The sequence below is a fragment of the Ambystoma mexicanum genome, chromosome 11, assembly GCF_040938575.1.
Source record: "Ambystoma mexicanum isolate Mex_15411 chromosome 11, UKY_AmexF1_1, whole genome shotgun sequence".
NCBI lineage: Eukaryota > Metazoa > Chordata > Amphibia > Caudata > Ambystomatidae > Ambystoma > Ambystoma mexicanum.
In genome coordinates, this window is record NC_090934.1 from 901937087 (window position 1) to 901954455 (window position 17369).

Genomic DNA, 17369 nt, shown 5'->3' on the forward strand with positions numbered 1-17369 from the left:
CTCTCTCTCTCTCTCTCTCTCTCTCTCTCTCTCTCTCTCTCTCTCTCTCTCTCTCTATATATATATATATATATATATATTGGCGACTGAAATGCAGGGATATGTTGTATATATATATATATATACACGCACAAGGAAGTTATAAACTAAAGGAATATTTTATCAACTAGCAACATCAATCATACATTTAGAATAAGAAGGAAATATAAAGCAGGTCATTACATTGGTATGTCCTTTTCCTATGCACACACAGAGTGAATTCAGTCAGGTAAGTAAAAGCACTTAGTTAAATTAACGCTGCATTATTAGGTTATAAATCCGTGCAAGAATGTAAAGAGCAACAATCACAGGTAAGCAATATTGTAGAAACTCTTATGCAGTCTTTTCCCTAACAAGAAAGGAGTTCTTCAGTTCAGGTTTCGAGGGAAGCAAGCAATGCCAAAGCTAAGAGGATTAGAAGATTTACTCTAAAGGAACCAGCAATGCCAAAGTCAAAAGGAAAGCAATAGTTCTAATGAAAATCTTCTTAGCACAGGCATGTAACATGTTAGTTGGTGTTAAAAGTTCAGGAGCTTAGGAGAAGCCTTCCTGGAGGGGCGCAGGCTGTTAGGCCTTGGCGACTGAAATGCAGGGATGTGTTGTATGCAGTGTAGCCCACAAAGAAAGCAGGCTTTGCGTCTCATGTTCTGCCATCTGAAGTCTAAAGATGTGACCAGGTGCCAGCTTTAAATTAAGTCTGTATGATAAGGTGGCGCCACAAAGTACTTGCACTGTTAGGATTGTAAGGAAACATTTTGGAGTTCGATAGTAGTGTACACTATTTATGTAGCAATGGGTTCTCAGGTAACTGTATCCATTCAGGAGCGAGACAGGAAAATTGAGGGCCTATTTGGAGACTGTGTTTGGGTATGAGGGAAATCATTTAATTACTGGGATCTCTTTATTGGAGTCCTCTTTTCAGTGTATTCTCTAGATACTAGCTCGCTGTCCCACCCTGTTTATTCATACATTCACATCCTTGATTCATTTTGCAACCTTCTAGCCATCACCTCTTTTGTTTTATTTTCCAACCTCAACTGCCTCTTTCACTGTTCGTGCCCTATATGTCCCCTGTGTTCCTTCTCTCCACTTTCTCACCTTCCTCTACAGTGCTTTGAAGCCATCTGAAAGCACAATGCAAAAGCCTACATGCATAGATATGTCTGACACCATGCAACATTAACATTGCTAATGGAGTTCAGATATTTGCAACCATAGGCAAGTGGCATTTCTCCATTACGCTCAAATTTTTTCATCTAGATAGGTGCAGTAATGATACCATACATTCACATGATTTGACATGAAGCACAGGGCAATCAGCGGGCAATGAGCTGAATCCCTACAAAAGAAAATAACAATCTACAAGCCAACAAGTCTCCTCAGATCAAGCAACAAAATCGGCCTGGAACAAAAACCATACCTTAAGAAAAAACTTGGGGGCTCCTTCTCCCACTTAGCTGCAAAAACCTGGAACAACATCCCAAAAGAAATAAGAAATACCAAAGATCACCTACAATTCAGGAAATTACTAAAAACCTGGCTCTTGAACACCACAGACTAAAACTCAAAAAAGCAGAATAACCAAACGGGAAACACAAAGAAAAAATATTACTTAGTTTAGATTGACACCGACAATACCCAGAACCGACAAGAGAAACTCTTACTACAACTAGAGAGAAGATGCCAAGTCGAATAGGACACAAGCGACACCCTTGAGGACAGGAATCACCATCCCTAGCCAACCCTATGCCAACGACCTCACCCGCCCCATAATTGCAACCAACTATCATACTTGCATAGAATTGTGTGAATGTTAGCACTAGCCACACTTGAACTAAGTTATGGACACTGGCACGGGCACTAACCGTAAGGAGTCATGAATGAAAGCGGATGCCGGCCCTAGACATAATTACAAGTGAAAGCTAGGCACTACCGTGCACCGACTGGATGGGGAATGCCCTCTGGGCCTGATTGTAAGGGGAGCACAAATGCCTGCCTGCCCCGCATACAGACAGGTGTCATCTAGGTCGCTGAAGGAGAACCTGCGTGGGGTTATGAATGTGAGTGGATGCCATGTGCGAAAGGGGCTGTGATTATCTGACAGTTGCAGAGGACATAGAGTAGAAGCAGGCAGATTTAGAAAGAGGCTGTTGCAGTAGTCCATCCTGGAGAGAACCAGAGCTCTGGAGACAGTGAGCTTCTGGGGGAAGGAGAGGAAAGAATATCTCCCAGGAGGTGCAGCTGGTAGTGTGACTTCTTAGAGATGTCAGAGATGTGAGGGGAGAAAGATAGTGTGTAGTCGAAGATGACCCCCAGGTTTTTAGCCTTGCAGGTGGGAGCAGGAAGGAGGTCCAAGGGAGACCGGCCAGAGAGCTACAGGAAAGGAGGAAGTATGTGTGCCGATGAGAAGAATCTCAGTCTTACTGGCATTAAGGCAGAGGTTATTGGTGGTACACCACTCCTGGATAGCAGACAGACAGTCAGAGTTGAGGTGGGGGGGAGAGGTGGCTGAAGGTATTCTGAAAATGAGCTGAGTGTCATTCGCATAGCACTGAAAGTTGGGGCAGAGAATGGCAATGCGGCGGGCAAGTAATGCCAGGTATTGGTTGAACAGCCAGGGTGAGAGGTTGGACCGCTGGGGGACACCACAGGTAGAGAAAAAGATAGCAGAGAGGAAGGACCCAAGTTGGACCTGGGAGGGTCGGTCAGAGAGGAAGGAAGTCAGCCATGCCAGGGTATGACCAGTGATACCTAGGTTATCACAGAGACACTTTAGCAGGATGGCATGGTTGACAGTGTCAAAGGCAGAAGAGAGATCAAGCAAGATGAGTACACGGGGTGTTAGAGTCAAGGTTGGAGAGCAGGTCTTCACGGATGTTCAGGAGAGCAGTTTCCGTGCTTCTGGCAGCTCTGAAGCCAGACTGATGTTCATGATGACAACCAACAGATTCAGTGTGGAGATTAAGCTGGGAGATGGCCAGTTTCTCCAGGAGCTTGTCCAGGAAGGGATTGATGGAGATTGGGCAATAGTTGACCGGGTAGGAGGGATCAGCAGAGGATTTGTTAAGAAGAGGGTGCACAAGGGAGTGCTTCAGGGGGGATGGGAAGACTCCAGTGGCGAAGGAGTGGTTGCAGAAGTCAGCCAAAGCAGGAGCCACGGTGTCAATGTGGTCCTTGATGGTTTTGGAGGAACAGGGGTGAACCTGTTTTGACGAGACTTTCATAGGTCTGGAAACCTCATCTGCGGAGAAAAGGGGAAAGGCAGAGAAAGAGGGAGGAGGGGTGGCTGCAGAAGGAAGAGCAAGGAGTATAGGGAGGGAGGGGAGAGGAGGAGAGTGAGGACAGGATGTCCTTAGTTTTAGAGATGAAGTGAGAAGCCAGTGCCGTGCAGAGGTCCTGCCAAGGGAAAGGAGAGTTAGAGACTGCAGCACGATTGGCCAGTTCCTTGCAGATTTTAAAGTGTTCTGCAGAGTTATTAGATGCCGCCGAGACGCGGGCTTGTATATGAGCTCTCTTCTTGGTGAGGACAGAGAGACGGTATTTCCTTTGGAGCAGGCGACAGGCCAGTCTGTCAGAGGATGTACAAGAAGCCTGCCATTTCCTCTCAGCCACCCTGCACTTGCTTTTAAGGGTGACATGGTCTGAGTCATACCAGGAGTTGCACTTGGCTTTTGGGCTTCAGGCGAATCCTCATGACAGGGGCAAGGATATCAAGAGTGACAAAGCATTAGCCACTTTTCTTTGACTCTCATTAGATCTCACATTAAAAACACTCATTTTAATTAGCAGTGGGTTATCAAGAGACCTTGAAGGGGAGTTAAGAAGTGTGAGAGTGCCCTTGAACTGTACATCTGAGAATAACTGTCCAAAACTGTCTAATGGTGGTGTCACACTCCCCCTTTTTAGGCCTGTGATGCTTGGGTTGTCTGTGGAGGCATCAAGCAGTGTGTGAACCAAGACAAATGAAACTTATCTACACTGTTCCCCCACCATTAGAACTCTGATATTGGTCTTTGTTCACTCTAAGTCATGTTTTGCACCTGATGGCATATATCTGTTTCTTATTACCGTAACCAGCTACTCCAAAACTGAGAATACGTTCTAAACTCAAGGGTGCATTGTGTTTTTATCCACATAACTCAGATGTTCATTCTAGTGGTGTTTTGAGGTCACTACCATCAATATTTTTCTTTAATATGTTGCATCATTTTATAATGCTGAAATTCTAGTACAGGCTGCAGTGAACAATTTCTTGGATTACATTTAGAAACCATCCTAATCTTACTTTTTCTTTTTTATCTAGTTCAGAAAACCACACCCTGCAATCAGAGAGCCTGTGAGTGGTCACCTTGGTACAACGTCTACACCCCAAGCAAACAGTCCGATGATGGAGACTTTGAGACCTATGAGAACATAAGGGCTCAGGGATATGCTGTGTGTGAGGCTCCCAGTGATGTCAGCTGCAGGTCTGTGAGGTTCTCCTACATTCCATTTCCCCAACTGCCGAATACTGCAACATGCAGTGTCGCCTACGGACTCAAGTGCTACAACAGAGACAATGAACCGAACGGGTGTCTGGATTATGAGATTAGAGTGCTGTGCTGCCCATGTGAGCAGGGAGGATTAACCTCCACTACATCTGCTACAAGAACTTCTCCCATCACCATTCCAACAGCGCTGCCAAAATCAACCATTACCGTCCAAACCAGCCCAAGACTAACAGCTCGAACAACAACCTCCACCACCACTGTCCCAGGTAAATACTGTCTTTTATGCATATATATGTAGCAACACATACAATTCAGAAAACTGACACTTGGAAGTAGGGTTAATATTTGCATCCGTGGGCCAGCAATACTTACAGATAATGCTCCTATGGTTTTAACTCTCGATAGAGAAAAGTAAGTATACTATGAACAAGAAGAGGTAGTGAGCAGGTCATGGCTTTTGACTGTAGGATGCACATATGACAGCATAGTCCTTATCTTCTGATTGGTGTCAACATAACCAGGTTACTGAAGCATGTATATGTTAGGTACGTGTTTATAAAGTCCAATTGGTATTGGGCTCTACAAGAGCTATCCCTTGGTTTTTGGGCCTCAACCTTTAATATAGGTACTACCCAAGGTTGTTAGAGTGGCAGAGCACCCAGGCTTATCTTAGTAGGATGAATGTGAGCTGTAAACCAGTACACAAAAATCAGAACACACATACACCCAAAGAAACACTTACACACTTGTAGTTATATCAAAAATAGTGATATATTCTCTCTCTCTCTCTCTCTCTCTCTCTCTCTCTCTCGCTCTCTCTCTCTCTCTCTCTCTATATATATATATATATATATATATATATATATATATATATATATATATATATATTGGCGACTGAAATGCAGGGATATGTTGTATATATATATATATATACACGCACAAGGAAGTTATAAACTAAAGGAATATTTTATCAACTAGCAACATCAATCATACATTTAGAATAAGAAGGAAATATAAAGCAGGTCATTACATTGGTATGTCCTTTTCCTATGCACACACAGAGTGAATTCAGTCAGGTAAGTAAAAGCACTTAGTTAAATTAACGCTGCATTATTAGGTTATAAATCCGTGCAAGAATGTAAAGAGCAACAATCACAGGTAAGCAATATTGTAGAAACTCTTATGCAGTCTTTTCCCTAACAAGAAAGGAGTTCTTCAGTTCAGGTTTCGAGGGAAGCAAGCAATGCCAAAGCTAAGAGGATTAGAAGATTTACTCTAAAGGAACCAGCAATGCCAAAGTCAAAAGGAAAGCAATAGTTCTAATGAAAATCTTCTTAGCACAGGCATGTAACATGTTAGTTGGTGTTAAAAGTTCAGGAGCTTAGGAGAAGCCTTCCTGGAGGGGCGCAGGCTGTTAGGCCTTGGCGACTGAAATGCAGGGATGTGTTGTATGCAGTGTAGCCCACAAAGAAAGCAGGCTTTGCGCCTCATGTTCTGCCATCTGAAGTCTAAAGATGTGACCAGGTGCCAGCTTTAAATTAAGTCTGTAAGATAAGGTGGTGCCACCAAGTTCTTGCACTGTTAGGATTGTAAGGAAACATTTTGGAGTACGATAGTAGTGTACACTATTTATATAGCAATGGGTTCTCAGGTAACTATCCATTCAGGAGCGAGACAGGAATATTGAGGGCCTATTTGGAGACTGTGTTTGGGTATGAGGGAAATCATTTAATTACTGGGATCTCTTATTGGAGTCCTCTTTTCAGTGTATTCTCTAAATACTAGCTCCCTGTCCCACCCTGTTTATTCATACATTCACATACTTGATTCATTTTGCAACCTTCTAGCCATCACCTCTTTTGTTTTATTTTCCAACCTCAACTGCCTCTTTCACTGTTCGTGCCCTATTGGTCCCCTCGGTTCCTTCTCTCCACTTTCACACCTTCCTCTACAGTGCTTTGAAGCCATCTGAAAGCACTATGCAAAAGCCTACATACATAGATATGTCTGACACCATGCAACATTAACATTGCTAATGGAGTTCAGATATTTGCATCCATAGGCAAGTGGCATTTCTCCATTACGCTCAAATCTTTTCATCTAGATAGGTGCAGTAATGATACCATACATTCACATGATTTGACATGAAGCACAGGGCAATCAGCGGGCAATGAGCTGAATCCCTACAAAAGAAAATAACAATCTACAAGCCAACGAGGCTCCTCTGATCAAGCAACGAAATCGGCCTGGAACAAAAACCATACCTTAAGAGAAAACTTGGGGGCTCCTTCTCCCACTTAGCTGCAAAAACCTGGAACAACATACCGAAAGAAATAAGAAATACCAAAGATCACCTACAATTCAGGAAATTACTAAAAACCTGGCTCTTCAACACCACAGACTAAAACTCAAAAAAGCAGAATAACCAAACGGGAAACACAAAGAAATAGATTACTTAGTTTAGATTGACACCGACAATACCCAGAGCCGGCAAGAGAAACTCTTACTACAACTAGAGAGACGATGCCAAGTCGAATAGGACACAAGCGACACCCTTGAGGACAGGAATCACCATCCCTAGCCAACCCTATGCCAATGACCACACCCGCCCCATAATTGCAACCAACTATCATACTTGCATATAATTGTGTGAATGTTAGCACTAGCCACACTTGAACTAAGTTATGGACACTGGCACGGGCACTAACCGTAAGGAGTCGTGAATGAAAGCGGATGCCGGCCCTAAACATAATTACAAGTGAAGGCTAGGCACTACCGTGCACCGACTGGATGGGGAATGCTCTCTGGGCCTGATTGTAAGGGGCGCACAAACGCCTGCCTGCCCCGCATACAGACGGGTGTCATCTAGGTGGCTGAAGGAGAACCTGGGTGGGGTTATGAATGTGAGTGGATGCCATGTGCGAAAGGGGCTGTGATTATCTGACAGTTGCAGAGGACATAGAGTAGAAGCAGGCAGATTTAGAAAGAGGCTGTTGCAGTAGTCCATCCTGGAGAGAACCAGAGCTCTGGAGACAGTGAGCTTCTGGGGGAAGGAGAGGAAAGAATATCTCCCAGGAGGTGCAGCTGGTAGTGTGACTTCTTAGAGATGTCAGAGATGTGAGGGGAGAAAGATAGTGTGTAGTCGAAGATGACCCCCAGGTTTTTAGCCTTGCAGGTGGGAGCAGGAAGGATGGCCAAGGGAGACCGGCCAGAGAGCTACAGGAAAGGAGGAAGTATGTGTGCCGATGAGAAGAATCTCAGTCTTACTGGCATTAAGGCAGAGGTTATTGGCGGCACACCAATCCTGGATAGCAGACAGACAGTCAGAGTTGAGGTGGGGGGGAGAGGTGGCTGAAGGTATTCTGAAAATGAGCTGAGTGTCATTCGCATAGCACTGAAAGTTGGGGCAGAGAATGGCAATGCGGCGGGCAAGGAATGCCAGGTATTGGTTGAACAGCCAGGGTGAGAGGTTGGACCCCTGGGGGACACCACAGGTAGAGAAAAAGATAGCAGAGAGGAAGGACCCAAGTTGGACCTGGGATGGTCGGTCAGAGAGGAAGGAAGTCAGCCATGCCAGGGTATGACGGGTGATACCTAGGTTATCACACAGAGACACTTTAGCAGGATGGCATGGTTGACAGTGTCAAAGGCAGAAGAGAGATCAAGCAAGATGAGTACACGGGGTGTTAGAGTCAAGGTTGGAGAGCAGGTCTTCACGGATGTTCAGGAGAGCAGTTTCAGTGCTTCTGGCAGCTCTGAAGCCAGACTGATGTTCATGATGACAACCAACAGATTCAGTGTGGAGATTAAGCTGGGAGATGGCCAGTTTCTCCAAGAGCTTGCCCAGGAAGGGATTGATGGAGATTGGGCAATAGTTGGCCGGGTAGGAGACATCAGCAGAGGGTTTGTTAAGAGGTTGCACAAGGGAGTGCTTCAGGGGGGATGGGAAGACTCCAGTGGCGAAGGAGTGGTTGCAGAAGTCAGCCAAAGCAGGAGCCAGGGTGTCATTGTGGTCCTTGATGGTTTTGGAGGAACAGGGGTGAACCTGTTTTGACAAGACTTTCATAGATCGGACTTGTCTGGAAACCTCATCTGCGGAGAACAGGGGAAAGGCAGAGAAAGAGGGAGGAGGGGTGGCTGCAGAAGGAAGAGCAGGGAGTATAGGGAGGGAGGGGAGAGGAGGAGAGTGAGGACAGGATGTCCTTAGTTTTAGAGATGAAGTGAGAAGCCAGTGCCGTGCAGAAGTCCTGGCAAGGGATAGGAGAGTTAGAGACTGCAGCACGATTGGCCAGTTCCTTGCAGATTTTAAAGTGTTCAGCAGAGTTATTAGATGCCGCCGAGACGCGGGCTTGTATATGAGCTCTCTTCTTGGTGAAGACAGAGAGCCGGTATTTCCTTTGGAGCAGGCGACAGGCCAGTCTGTCAGAGGATGTACAAGAAGCCTGCCATTTCCTCTCAGCCACCCTGCACTTGCTTTTAAGGGTGACATGGTCTGAGTCATACCAGGAGTTGCACTTGGCTTTTGGGCTTCAGGCGAATCCTCATGAAAGGGGCAAGGATATCAAGAGTGACAAAGCATTAGCGACTTTTCTTTGACTCTCATTAGATCTCACATTAAAAACACTCATTTTAATTAGCAGTGGGTTATCAAGAGACCTTGAAGGGGAGTTAAGAAGTGTGAGAGTGCCCTTGAACTGTACATCTGAGAATAACTGTCCAAAACTGTCTAATGGTGGTGTCACACTCCCCCTTTTTAGGCCTGTGATGCTTGGGTTGTCTGTGGAGGCATCAAGCAGTGTGTGAACCAAGACAAATGAAACTTATCTACACTGTTCCCCCACCATTAGAACTCTGATATTGGTCTTTGTTCACTCTAAGCCATGTTTTGCACCTGATGGCATATATCTGTTTCTTATTACCGTAACCAGCTACTCCAAAACTGAGAATACGTTCTAAACTCAAGGGTGCATTGTGTTTTTATCCACATAACTCAGATGTTCATTCTAGTGGTGTGAGGTCACTACCATCAATATGTTTCTTTAATATGTTGCATCATTTTATAATGCTGAAATTCTAGTACAGGCTGCAGTGAACAATTTCTTGGATTACATTTAGAAACCATTCTAATCTTACTTTTTCTTTTTTATCTAGTTCAGAAAACCACACCCTGCAATCAGAGAGCCTGTGAGTGGTCACCTTGGTACAACGTCTACACCCCAAGCAAACAGTCCGATGATGGAGACTTTGAGACCTATGAGAACATAAGGGCTCAGGGATATGCTGTGTGTGAGGCTCCCAGTGATGTCAGCTGCAGGTCTGTGAGGTTCTCCTACATTCCATTTCCCCAACTGCCGAACACTGCAACATGCAGTGTCGCCTACGGACTCAAGTGCTACAACAGAGACAATGAACCGAACGGGTGTCTGGATTATGAGATTAGAGTGCTCTGCTGCCCATGTGAGCAGGGAGGATTAACCTCCACTACATCTGCTACAAGAACTTCTCCCATCACCATTCCAACAGCGCTGCCAAAATCAACCATTACCGTCCAAACCAGCCCAAGACTGACAGCTCGAACAACAACCTCCACCACCAATGTCCCAGGTAAATACTGTCTTTTATGCATATATATGTAGCAACACATACAATTCAGAAAACTGACACTTGGAAGTAGGGTTAATATTTGCATCCGTGGGCCAGCAATACTTACAGATAATGCTCCTATGGTTTTAACTCTCGATAGAGAAAAGTAAGTATACTATGAACAAGAAGAGGTAGTGAGCAGGTCATGGCTTTTGACTGTAGGATGCACATATGACAGCATAGTCCTTATCTTCTGATTGGTGTCAACATAACCAAGTTACTGAAGCATGTATATGTTAGGTACGTGTTTCTAAAGTCCAATTGGTATTGGGCTCTACAAGAGCTATCCCTTGGTTTTTGGGCCTCAACCTTTAATATAGGTACTACCCAAGGTTGTTAGAGTGGCAGAGCACCCAGGCTTATCTTAGTAGGATGAATGTGAGCTGTAAACCAGTACACAAAAATCAGAACATAGATACACCCAAAGAAACACTTACACACTTGTAGTTATATCAAAAATAGTGATATATTCTCTCTCTCTCTCTCTCTCTCTCTCTCTCTCTCTCTATATCTATCTATATATATATATATATATAGATATATATATATATATATATATTGGCGACTGAAATGCAGGGATATGATAGATATATATATATATATATATACACGCACAAGGAAGTTATAAACTAAAGGAATATTTAATCAACTAGCAACATCAATCATACATTTAGAATAAGAAGGAAATATAAAGCAGGTCATTACATTGGTATGTCCTTTTCCTATGCACACACAGAGTGAATTCAGTCAGGTAAGTAAAAGCACTTAGTTAAATTAACGCTGCATTATTAGGTTATAAATCCGTGCAAGAATGTAAAGAGCAACAATCACAGGTAAGCAATATTGTACAAACTCTTATGCAGTCTTTTCCCTAACAAGAAAGGAGTTCTTCAGTTCAGGTTTCAAGGGAAGCAAGCAATGCCAAAGCTAAGAGGATTAGAAGATTTACTCTAAGGGAACCAGCAATGCCAAAGTCAAAAGGAAAGCAATAGTTCTGATGAAAATCTTCTTAGCACAGGCATGTAACACGTTAGTTGGTGTTAAAAGTTCAGGAGCTTAGGAGAAGCCTGCCTGGAGGGGCGCAGGCTGTTAGGCCTTGGCGACTGAAATGCAGGGATGTGTTGTATGCAGTGTAGCCCACAAAGAAAGCAGGCTTTGCGCCTCATGTTCTGCCATCTGAAGTCTAAAGATGTGACCAGGTGCCAGCTTTAAATTAAGTCTGTAAGATAAGGTGGTGCCACCAAGTACTTGCACTGTTAGGATTGTAAGGAAACATTTTGGAGTACAATAGTAGTGTACACTATTTATATAGCAATGGGTTCTCAGGTAACTATCCATTCAGGAGCGAGACAGAAATATTGAGGGCCTATTTGGAGACTGTGTTTGGGTATGAGGGAAATCATTTAATTACTGGGATCTCTTTATTGGAGTCCTCTTTTCAGTGTATTCTCTAAATACTAGCTCGCTGTCCCACCCTGTTTATTCATACATTCACATACTTGATTCATTTTGCAACCTTCTAGCCATCACCTCTTTTGTTTTATTTTCCAACCTCAACTGCCTCTTTCACTGTTCGTGCCCTATATGTCTCCTCTGTTTCTCCTCTCCACTTTCACACCTTCCCCGACAGTGCTTTGAAGCCATCTGAAAGCACTGTGCAAAAGCCTACATACATAGATATTTCTGACACCATGCAACATTCAGATTGCTAATGGACTTCAGATATTTGCATCCATAGACAAGTGGCATTTCTCCATTACGCTCAAATTGTTTTTAGTTAGATAGGTGCAGTAATGGTACTATACATTCACATGATTAAGAAGAGTCATGACTGTTTTGGAAATGTTATACTTTTAAAATGACATTTGAAAATGGCTGTGTGCAACAATGAAAATGTGCAAAAAGTCCTTAAATCGATATAAATCTCTATGAGAGCAACACTGAAAAGATCCTAAAAAACATAAGCTATAATATGAGCACCAGTGCACACTTTGACTCCGAATGGAAGTTTGGAAATAATTGGAACTGAGAATCACACGTGTAAAGATCTTTTGCAGAAATGCAAATTTGCACCTAATTTTCACTATGCGATTTTTACGCATAGTAACAGCCTACATACATAGATATGTCTGACACCATGCAACATTCACATTGCTAATGGACTTGAGACATTTGCATCCATAGACAAGTGGCATTTCTCCATTATGCTCACATTTTTTAATCTAGATAGGTTCAGTAATGATATCATACATTCACATGATTTATAAGAGTCATGACTGTTTTTATTGATCACAGGCTTCATAACTGATGCCAGAAAATGTACATTTGAGAGTGTCCACCTCTTTCTATTTCTGTTTTTTAAGGTGCCCCTACTATTTTTCCCCAGTGAAACTCGTGTAGGTCTCATTGGGGGAGAATCTCATGTGTGTTCCCTTTGAGAACAGGTATGGGCCACAAATATTCCCCTTTGTACACAGTCTACCCATGACTATGTCACTCATGGCTCAGGCTTGGCATTCAGAAATTCCATCCTGGAGTTTCACCAAGGGTACAAACTATAAAGAAGCCCAGGCAAGTACTTCATTAAACTGGATCACTCGAGAAGACTCCCCTCATGCATCCAATATTACATTGAGTACTAAAATCTGCATTGGAAGCACAATCCAATTTTCACAACACTTTGGGACATAGCCACGTTCTTACTTTTGCTGAATCAGGGTATGTTAAGGATTTCAATCAGGCAATACACCCAGGTCTCAGCCTAGCATGCAATGCACCAATGAAATACTTATTTATTGTGTCTATAAGTTCAATATTCTGAGTGATATACCACTCATATCACACCCCTTCTCAAAATACCCCCCGGTCACAATAGACCTGGAATCAGGCTGGTTGGTAAAGGTAATATTTATTTATTTAAAAATCAAACCATATGTTTTAATATATGGGGCAGCAATCACCAATCTGGTGACACTACAAATAAGAAAGTAAGTAAAGCAATTGGATTCACTTTTTTAGCAACACAGAATGTAAAACACAGGGCAAAGAACAGTGTTGGCTTGTTGAAAGAGCCCTTAAGTTAAGATTTCCCCCTGCAAATTTCTCAACTCACAAAGAAGCAATTCTACACAGATGTAAGTAAGCAGCAGGTATTCAGGAATAAAGAACAGGGTACAGGGTTTGAATACAATCTCCCCTCCCCAAACAAGAGAGGAAAACGTTTTTGGAAATTTTACACTTTTAAAATGACATTTGAAAATGGCTGTGTGAAACAATGAAAATGTGCAAAAAGTCCTTAAATTGATATAAATCTCTATGAGATCAACACTGAAAAGATCCTAACAAACATAAGCTATAATATGAGCACCAGTCCACACTTTGAATCAGAATGGAAGTTTGGAAATAATTGGAATTGAGAATCACACATGTAAAGATCTTTGGCAGAAATGAGAATTCCCGCCTAATTTTCACTATGCGATTTTTATGCATAGTAACAGCCTACATACATACATATGTCTGACACCATGCAACATTCACATTGCTAATGGACTTCAGATATTTGCATCCACAGACAAGTGGCATTTCTCCATTACTCTCACATTTTTTAATCTAGATAGGTGCAGTAATTATATCATACTTTCACATGATTAAGAAGAGTCATGACTGTTTTTATTGATCACAGGCTTCATAACTGATGCCAGAATATGTACATTTGAGAGTGTCCATCACTTTCTGTTTCTGTTTTTTAATGGTGCCCCTATTATTTTTCCCCATTGAAACTCGTGTTGAGAACAGGTATGGGCCACAAATGTTCCCCTTTGTACACAGTCTACCAATGACTATGTCACTCTTGGCTCAGGCTTGGCAGTCAAAAATACCATCCTGGAGTTTCACCAAGGGTACAAACTAAAAAGAAGCCCAGGCAAGTACTTCACTAAACTGGATCACTCGAAGACTCCCCTCATGCATCCAATATTACATTGAGTACTAAAATCTGCATTGGAAGCACAATCCAATTTTCACAACACTTTGGGACATAGCCACGTTCTCACACTTGCTGAATCAGGGTATGTTAATGATTTGAATCAGGCAATACACCCGGGTCTCGGCCTAGCATGCAATGCAACAATGAAATACTTATTTATTGTATCTATAGGTTCAATATTCGGAGTGATATACCACTCATATCACACCCCTTCTCAAAATACCCCCAGGTCACAATGGACCAGGAATCAGGCTGGTTGGTAAAGGTAATATTTATTTATTTATTTAAAAGTCAAATCAAAAATATGTTTTAATATATGGGGCAGCAATCACCAATGTGGTGACAATACAAATAAGAAAGTAAGTAAGGCAATTGAATTCACTTTTTTAGCAACATAGAATGTAAAACACGGGGCAAAGAACAGTTTTGGCTTTTTGAAAGATAGCGCTTAAGTTAAGATTTCCCCTGCAAATTTCTCAACTCACAAAGAAGCAATTCTACACAGATGTAAGTAAGCAGCAGGTATTCAGGAATAATTGAATACAATCTTCCCTCCCCAAACAAGAGACAAAAACTTTTTGGGAAATTTTACACTTTTAAAATGACATTTGAAAATGGCTGTGTAAAACAATGAAAATGTGCAAAAGGTCCTTAAATTGATATAAATCTCTATGAGAGCAACACTCAAAAGATCCTAACAAACATATGCTATAATATGAGCGCCGGTACACACTTTGAATCAGAATGGAAGTTTGGAAATAATTGGAATTGAGGATCACAGGTGTAAAGATATTTTGCAGAAATGCAAATTCCCACTATGCGATTTTTACAAAAAAAAATGATGTGGTTTATGGGTAGGGATGTAGCTAAAGGTCTTAGGTTTAAGTCAGAGTTGAAATTAAGTCTCTATCTATTCAATTGAGGAAGTTATACAAGTTTGAATGAGAGGTGTTTTTAGGAAAATAGAACATGGAAAACAGAAAATCGGTTTTAAAATGACAGATTGATTTTACTTAAAATAAATGAATGGCTAAGAAAAAGAAGAATGCCACCCGTGAATCTCCACCGTTATTTGGCCACTGTAAACCTTCACATGGTGGATACCACGATTTCATTATGGGAATTACTTTGTTTAATCCAAATCACTAATGGCTTATTGTGTAGTAAAACAAAAGGAGGGAAAATTGACGCTAACACTAATAATTACAGAAAGAGTTGCTAGAATGGTTTTGACAAGATTATAGGTTCTTAAATTAAATATGGGATAGGTTATAGATGAGGATAGGCAATGTAAAACAATTTACTATGGTTTACTATGATTCCTATTTATACTTACAGTCCACTTTATTTTAAGATTGGACCGTCAAGGGTTCTGGTCATCACAGGTCGGGTCTACAGACAGCAGGGCACCTCTGGCGGGATTAGGTCAGCTGGGTGGTTCTGGTCAATTGGACTGGCACCTCAGACTGGATTGGTCTGGATTGGATTGGCCCTTCTGGTGGCTGGACACTATAGTTCAGAAAACCACACCCTGCAATCACAGAGAGCCTGTGATTGGTCACCTTGGTACAATGTCTACACCCCAAGCAAACGGTCCGATGATGGAGACTTTGAGACCTATGAGAACATAATGGCTCGGGGATATGCTGTTTTTGAGGCTCTCAGTGATGTAAGCTGCAGGTCTGTGAGGTTCTCCTTCATCCCATTCTCCCAACTCCCCAATCATGCGATGTGCAGTCTCACAGAAGGACACAAGTGTTACAACAGAGACAATACTCCTGATGGGTGTCTGGATTATCAGATTAAAGTGTTGTGCTGCTCATGTCAGTCTTCATCCACTTTACCCACCAGGCCATGTCTATCACCACCATAACAACAATGGCAATGCCAAAATCAACCATTAAGCTACAAACTATCAAGTTTTCAATGGCTCATACACCAAATTCCAGCATCCCTTCTACAGGTAAACATTTTGTTTGATTCCCCTTACACTAAGGAATGGGGCTACATGTTGTAAGCTTGAGTAGGAGAGACATCCTCTCGATCTGCTTGGTTTTTATTCTTAACAAAATAGGTCAGGGCCCCCCTTTTTAAGAAAGAACATGGCATGATAACCTGTTCTGTGGGAATGTACCCAATTAGAATCCGCAGCCACATGTTTTAGCTCACTGTACCTTTCACAAATATCAGTCTTTGTCCCGCCCACTTGAGCAGTCCAGCACTGAAATGCTAGAAATGCAACAAAATTAGCAACAGCACTGGGAGCTCAGGGAGGCACAGCTCCACCTAACTGATGAGGCCCAACCAGGCCAAAACACGTGCCTGGGTTTGTTGTTGGTACTCTTGTTCAAAGGAGGATTGCCATAGCATTTCGGTGCTAGACTGCTCAAGTCGGCGGGACAAAGACTGATATGCAAATGGGTATTCGTCCTTTGAGAAATGTACAGTGAGCTAAAACATGTGGCTGCGGACTCTGAGTGGGTACATTCCCACAGAAAAGGTTATCATGCCGTGTTCTTTCTTGCTGAGGGGTGGTCTGAACTCTTGTTTTTGGTTTTTGATAAGGTTGAGTAGTGATAATATGAATCTGATATGATTACCAAGATGTGGAGATGGTTGATTGATTGGAGGCTACATGAATGATGCCCTGCCACCCGCCCCAAACTATTGTCCTAAAATATTGCATAACCTTCACAGCACCTATTGATTCTGCAAAACTCATGGTTTGCCATTAAAGCCTGTAGGTATAAGCAGTTCAAAAGTATATTGCAACACTCACATAACTACATTCCAAAAGGCGGCTAACAGTACTTTTCCTGCCAAGTTGGCTAGCCTAAGTCATGCCCATCGAGAGCACCTAGCGCTACTGTACATGTCATTGCAACCAAGGGCCCAATAAACATGTTATTGAATGAATAAGGTGATGGGATTATACACACTGAGCCCAAATACAAGAATGTGAATCCAGAGTTCTTCCTCATTTAACTTTCACCTCCTCCCAACCATTGCCTGCTAGATGACTCAAAGCCAGACACTCAATGATTCCTCCGACTTCAAAATGTATGCAACAGTCCGACAGCACTCATTAACATTCAGGTGTTCTGATCATACCTAAAAAATACTCGACAAATATTATTACACTTTTGCACTTACACAAGTATAATACGGTTGGCTCTGAAATGTTACATGTCAAATACGTAATAATATTGTAG

At 42.4% G+C, this 17369-nt stretch overlaps 1 protein-coding gene across 1 annotated transcript in view; it reads left to right on the plus strand.

The window, feature by feature from the left end:
- Positions 1-17369, plus strand: part of LOC138505065 (streptococcal hemagglutinin-like) — a 125276-nt gene that overhangs the window by 59866 nt on the left and 48041 nt on the right. Inside the window, exons 10-11 of the mRNA XM_069625389.1 lie at positions 4343-4795; positions 9681-10133. Coding sequence (XP_069481490.1) covers positions 4343-4795; positions 9681-10133 — 906 coding nt within the window. The remainder of the gene's footprint in view (positions 1-4342; positions 4796-9680; positions 10134-17369) is intronic.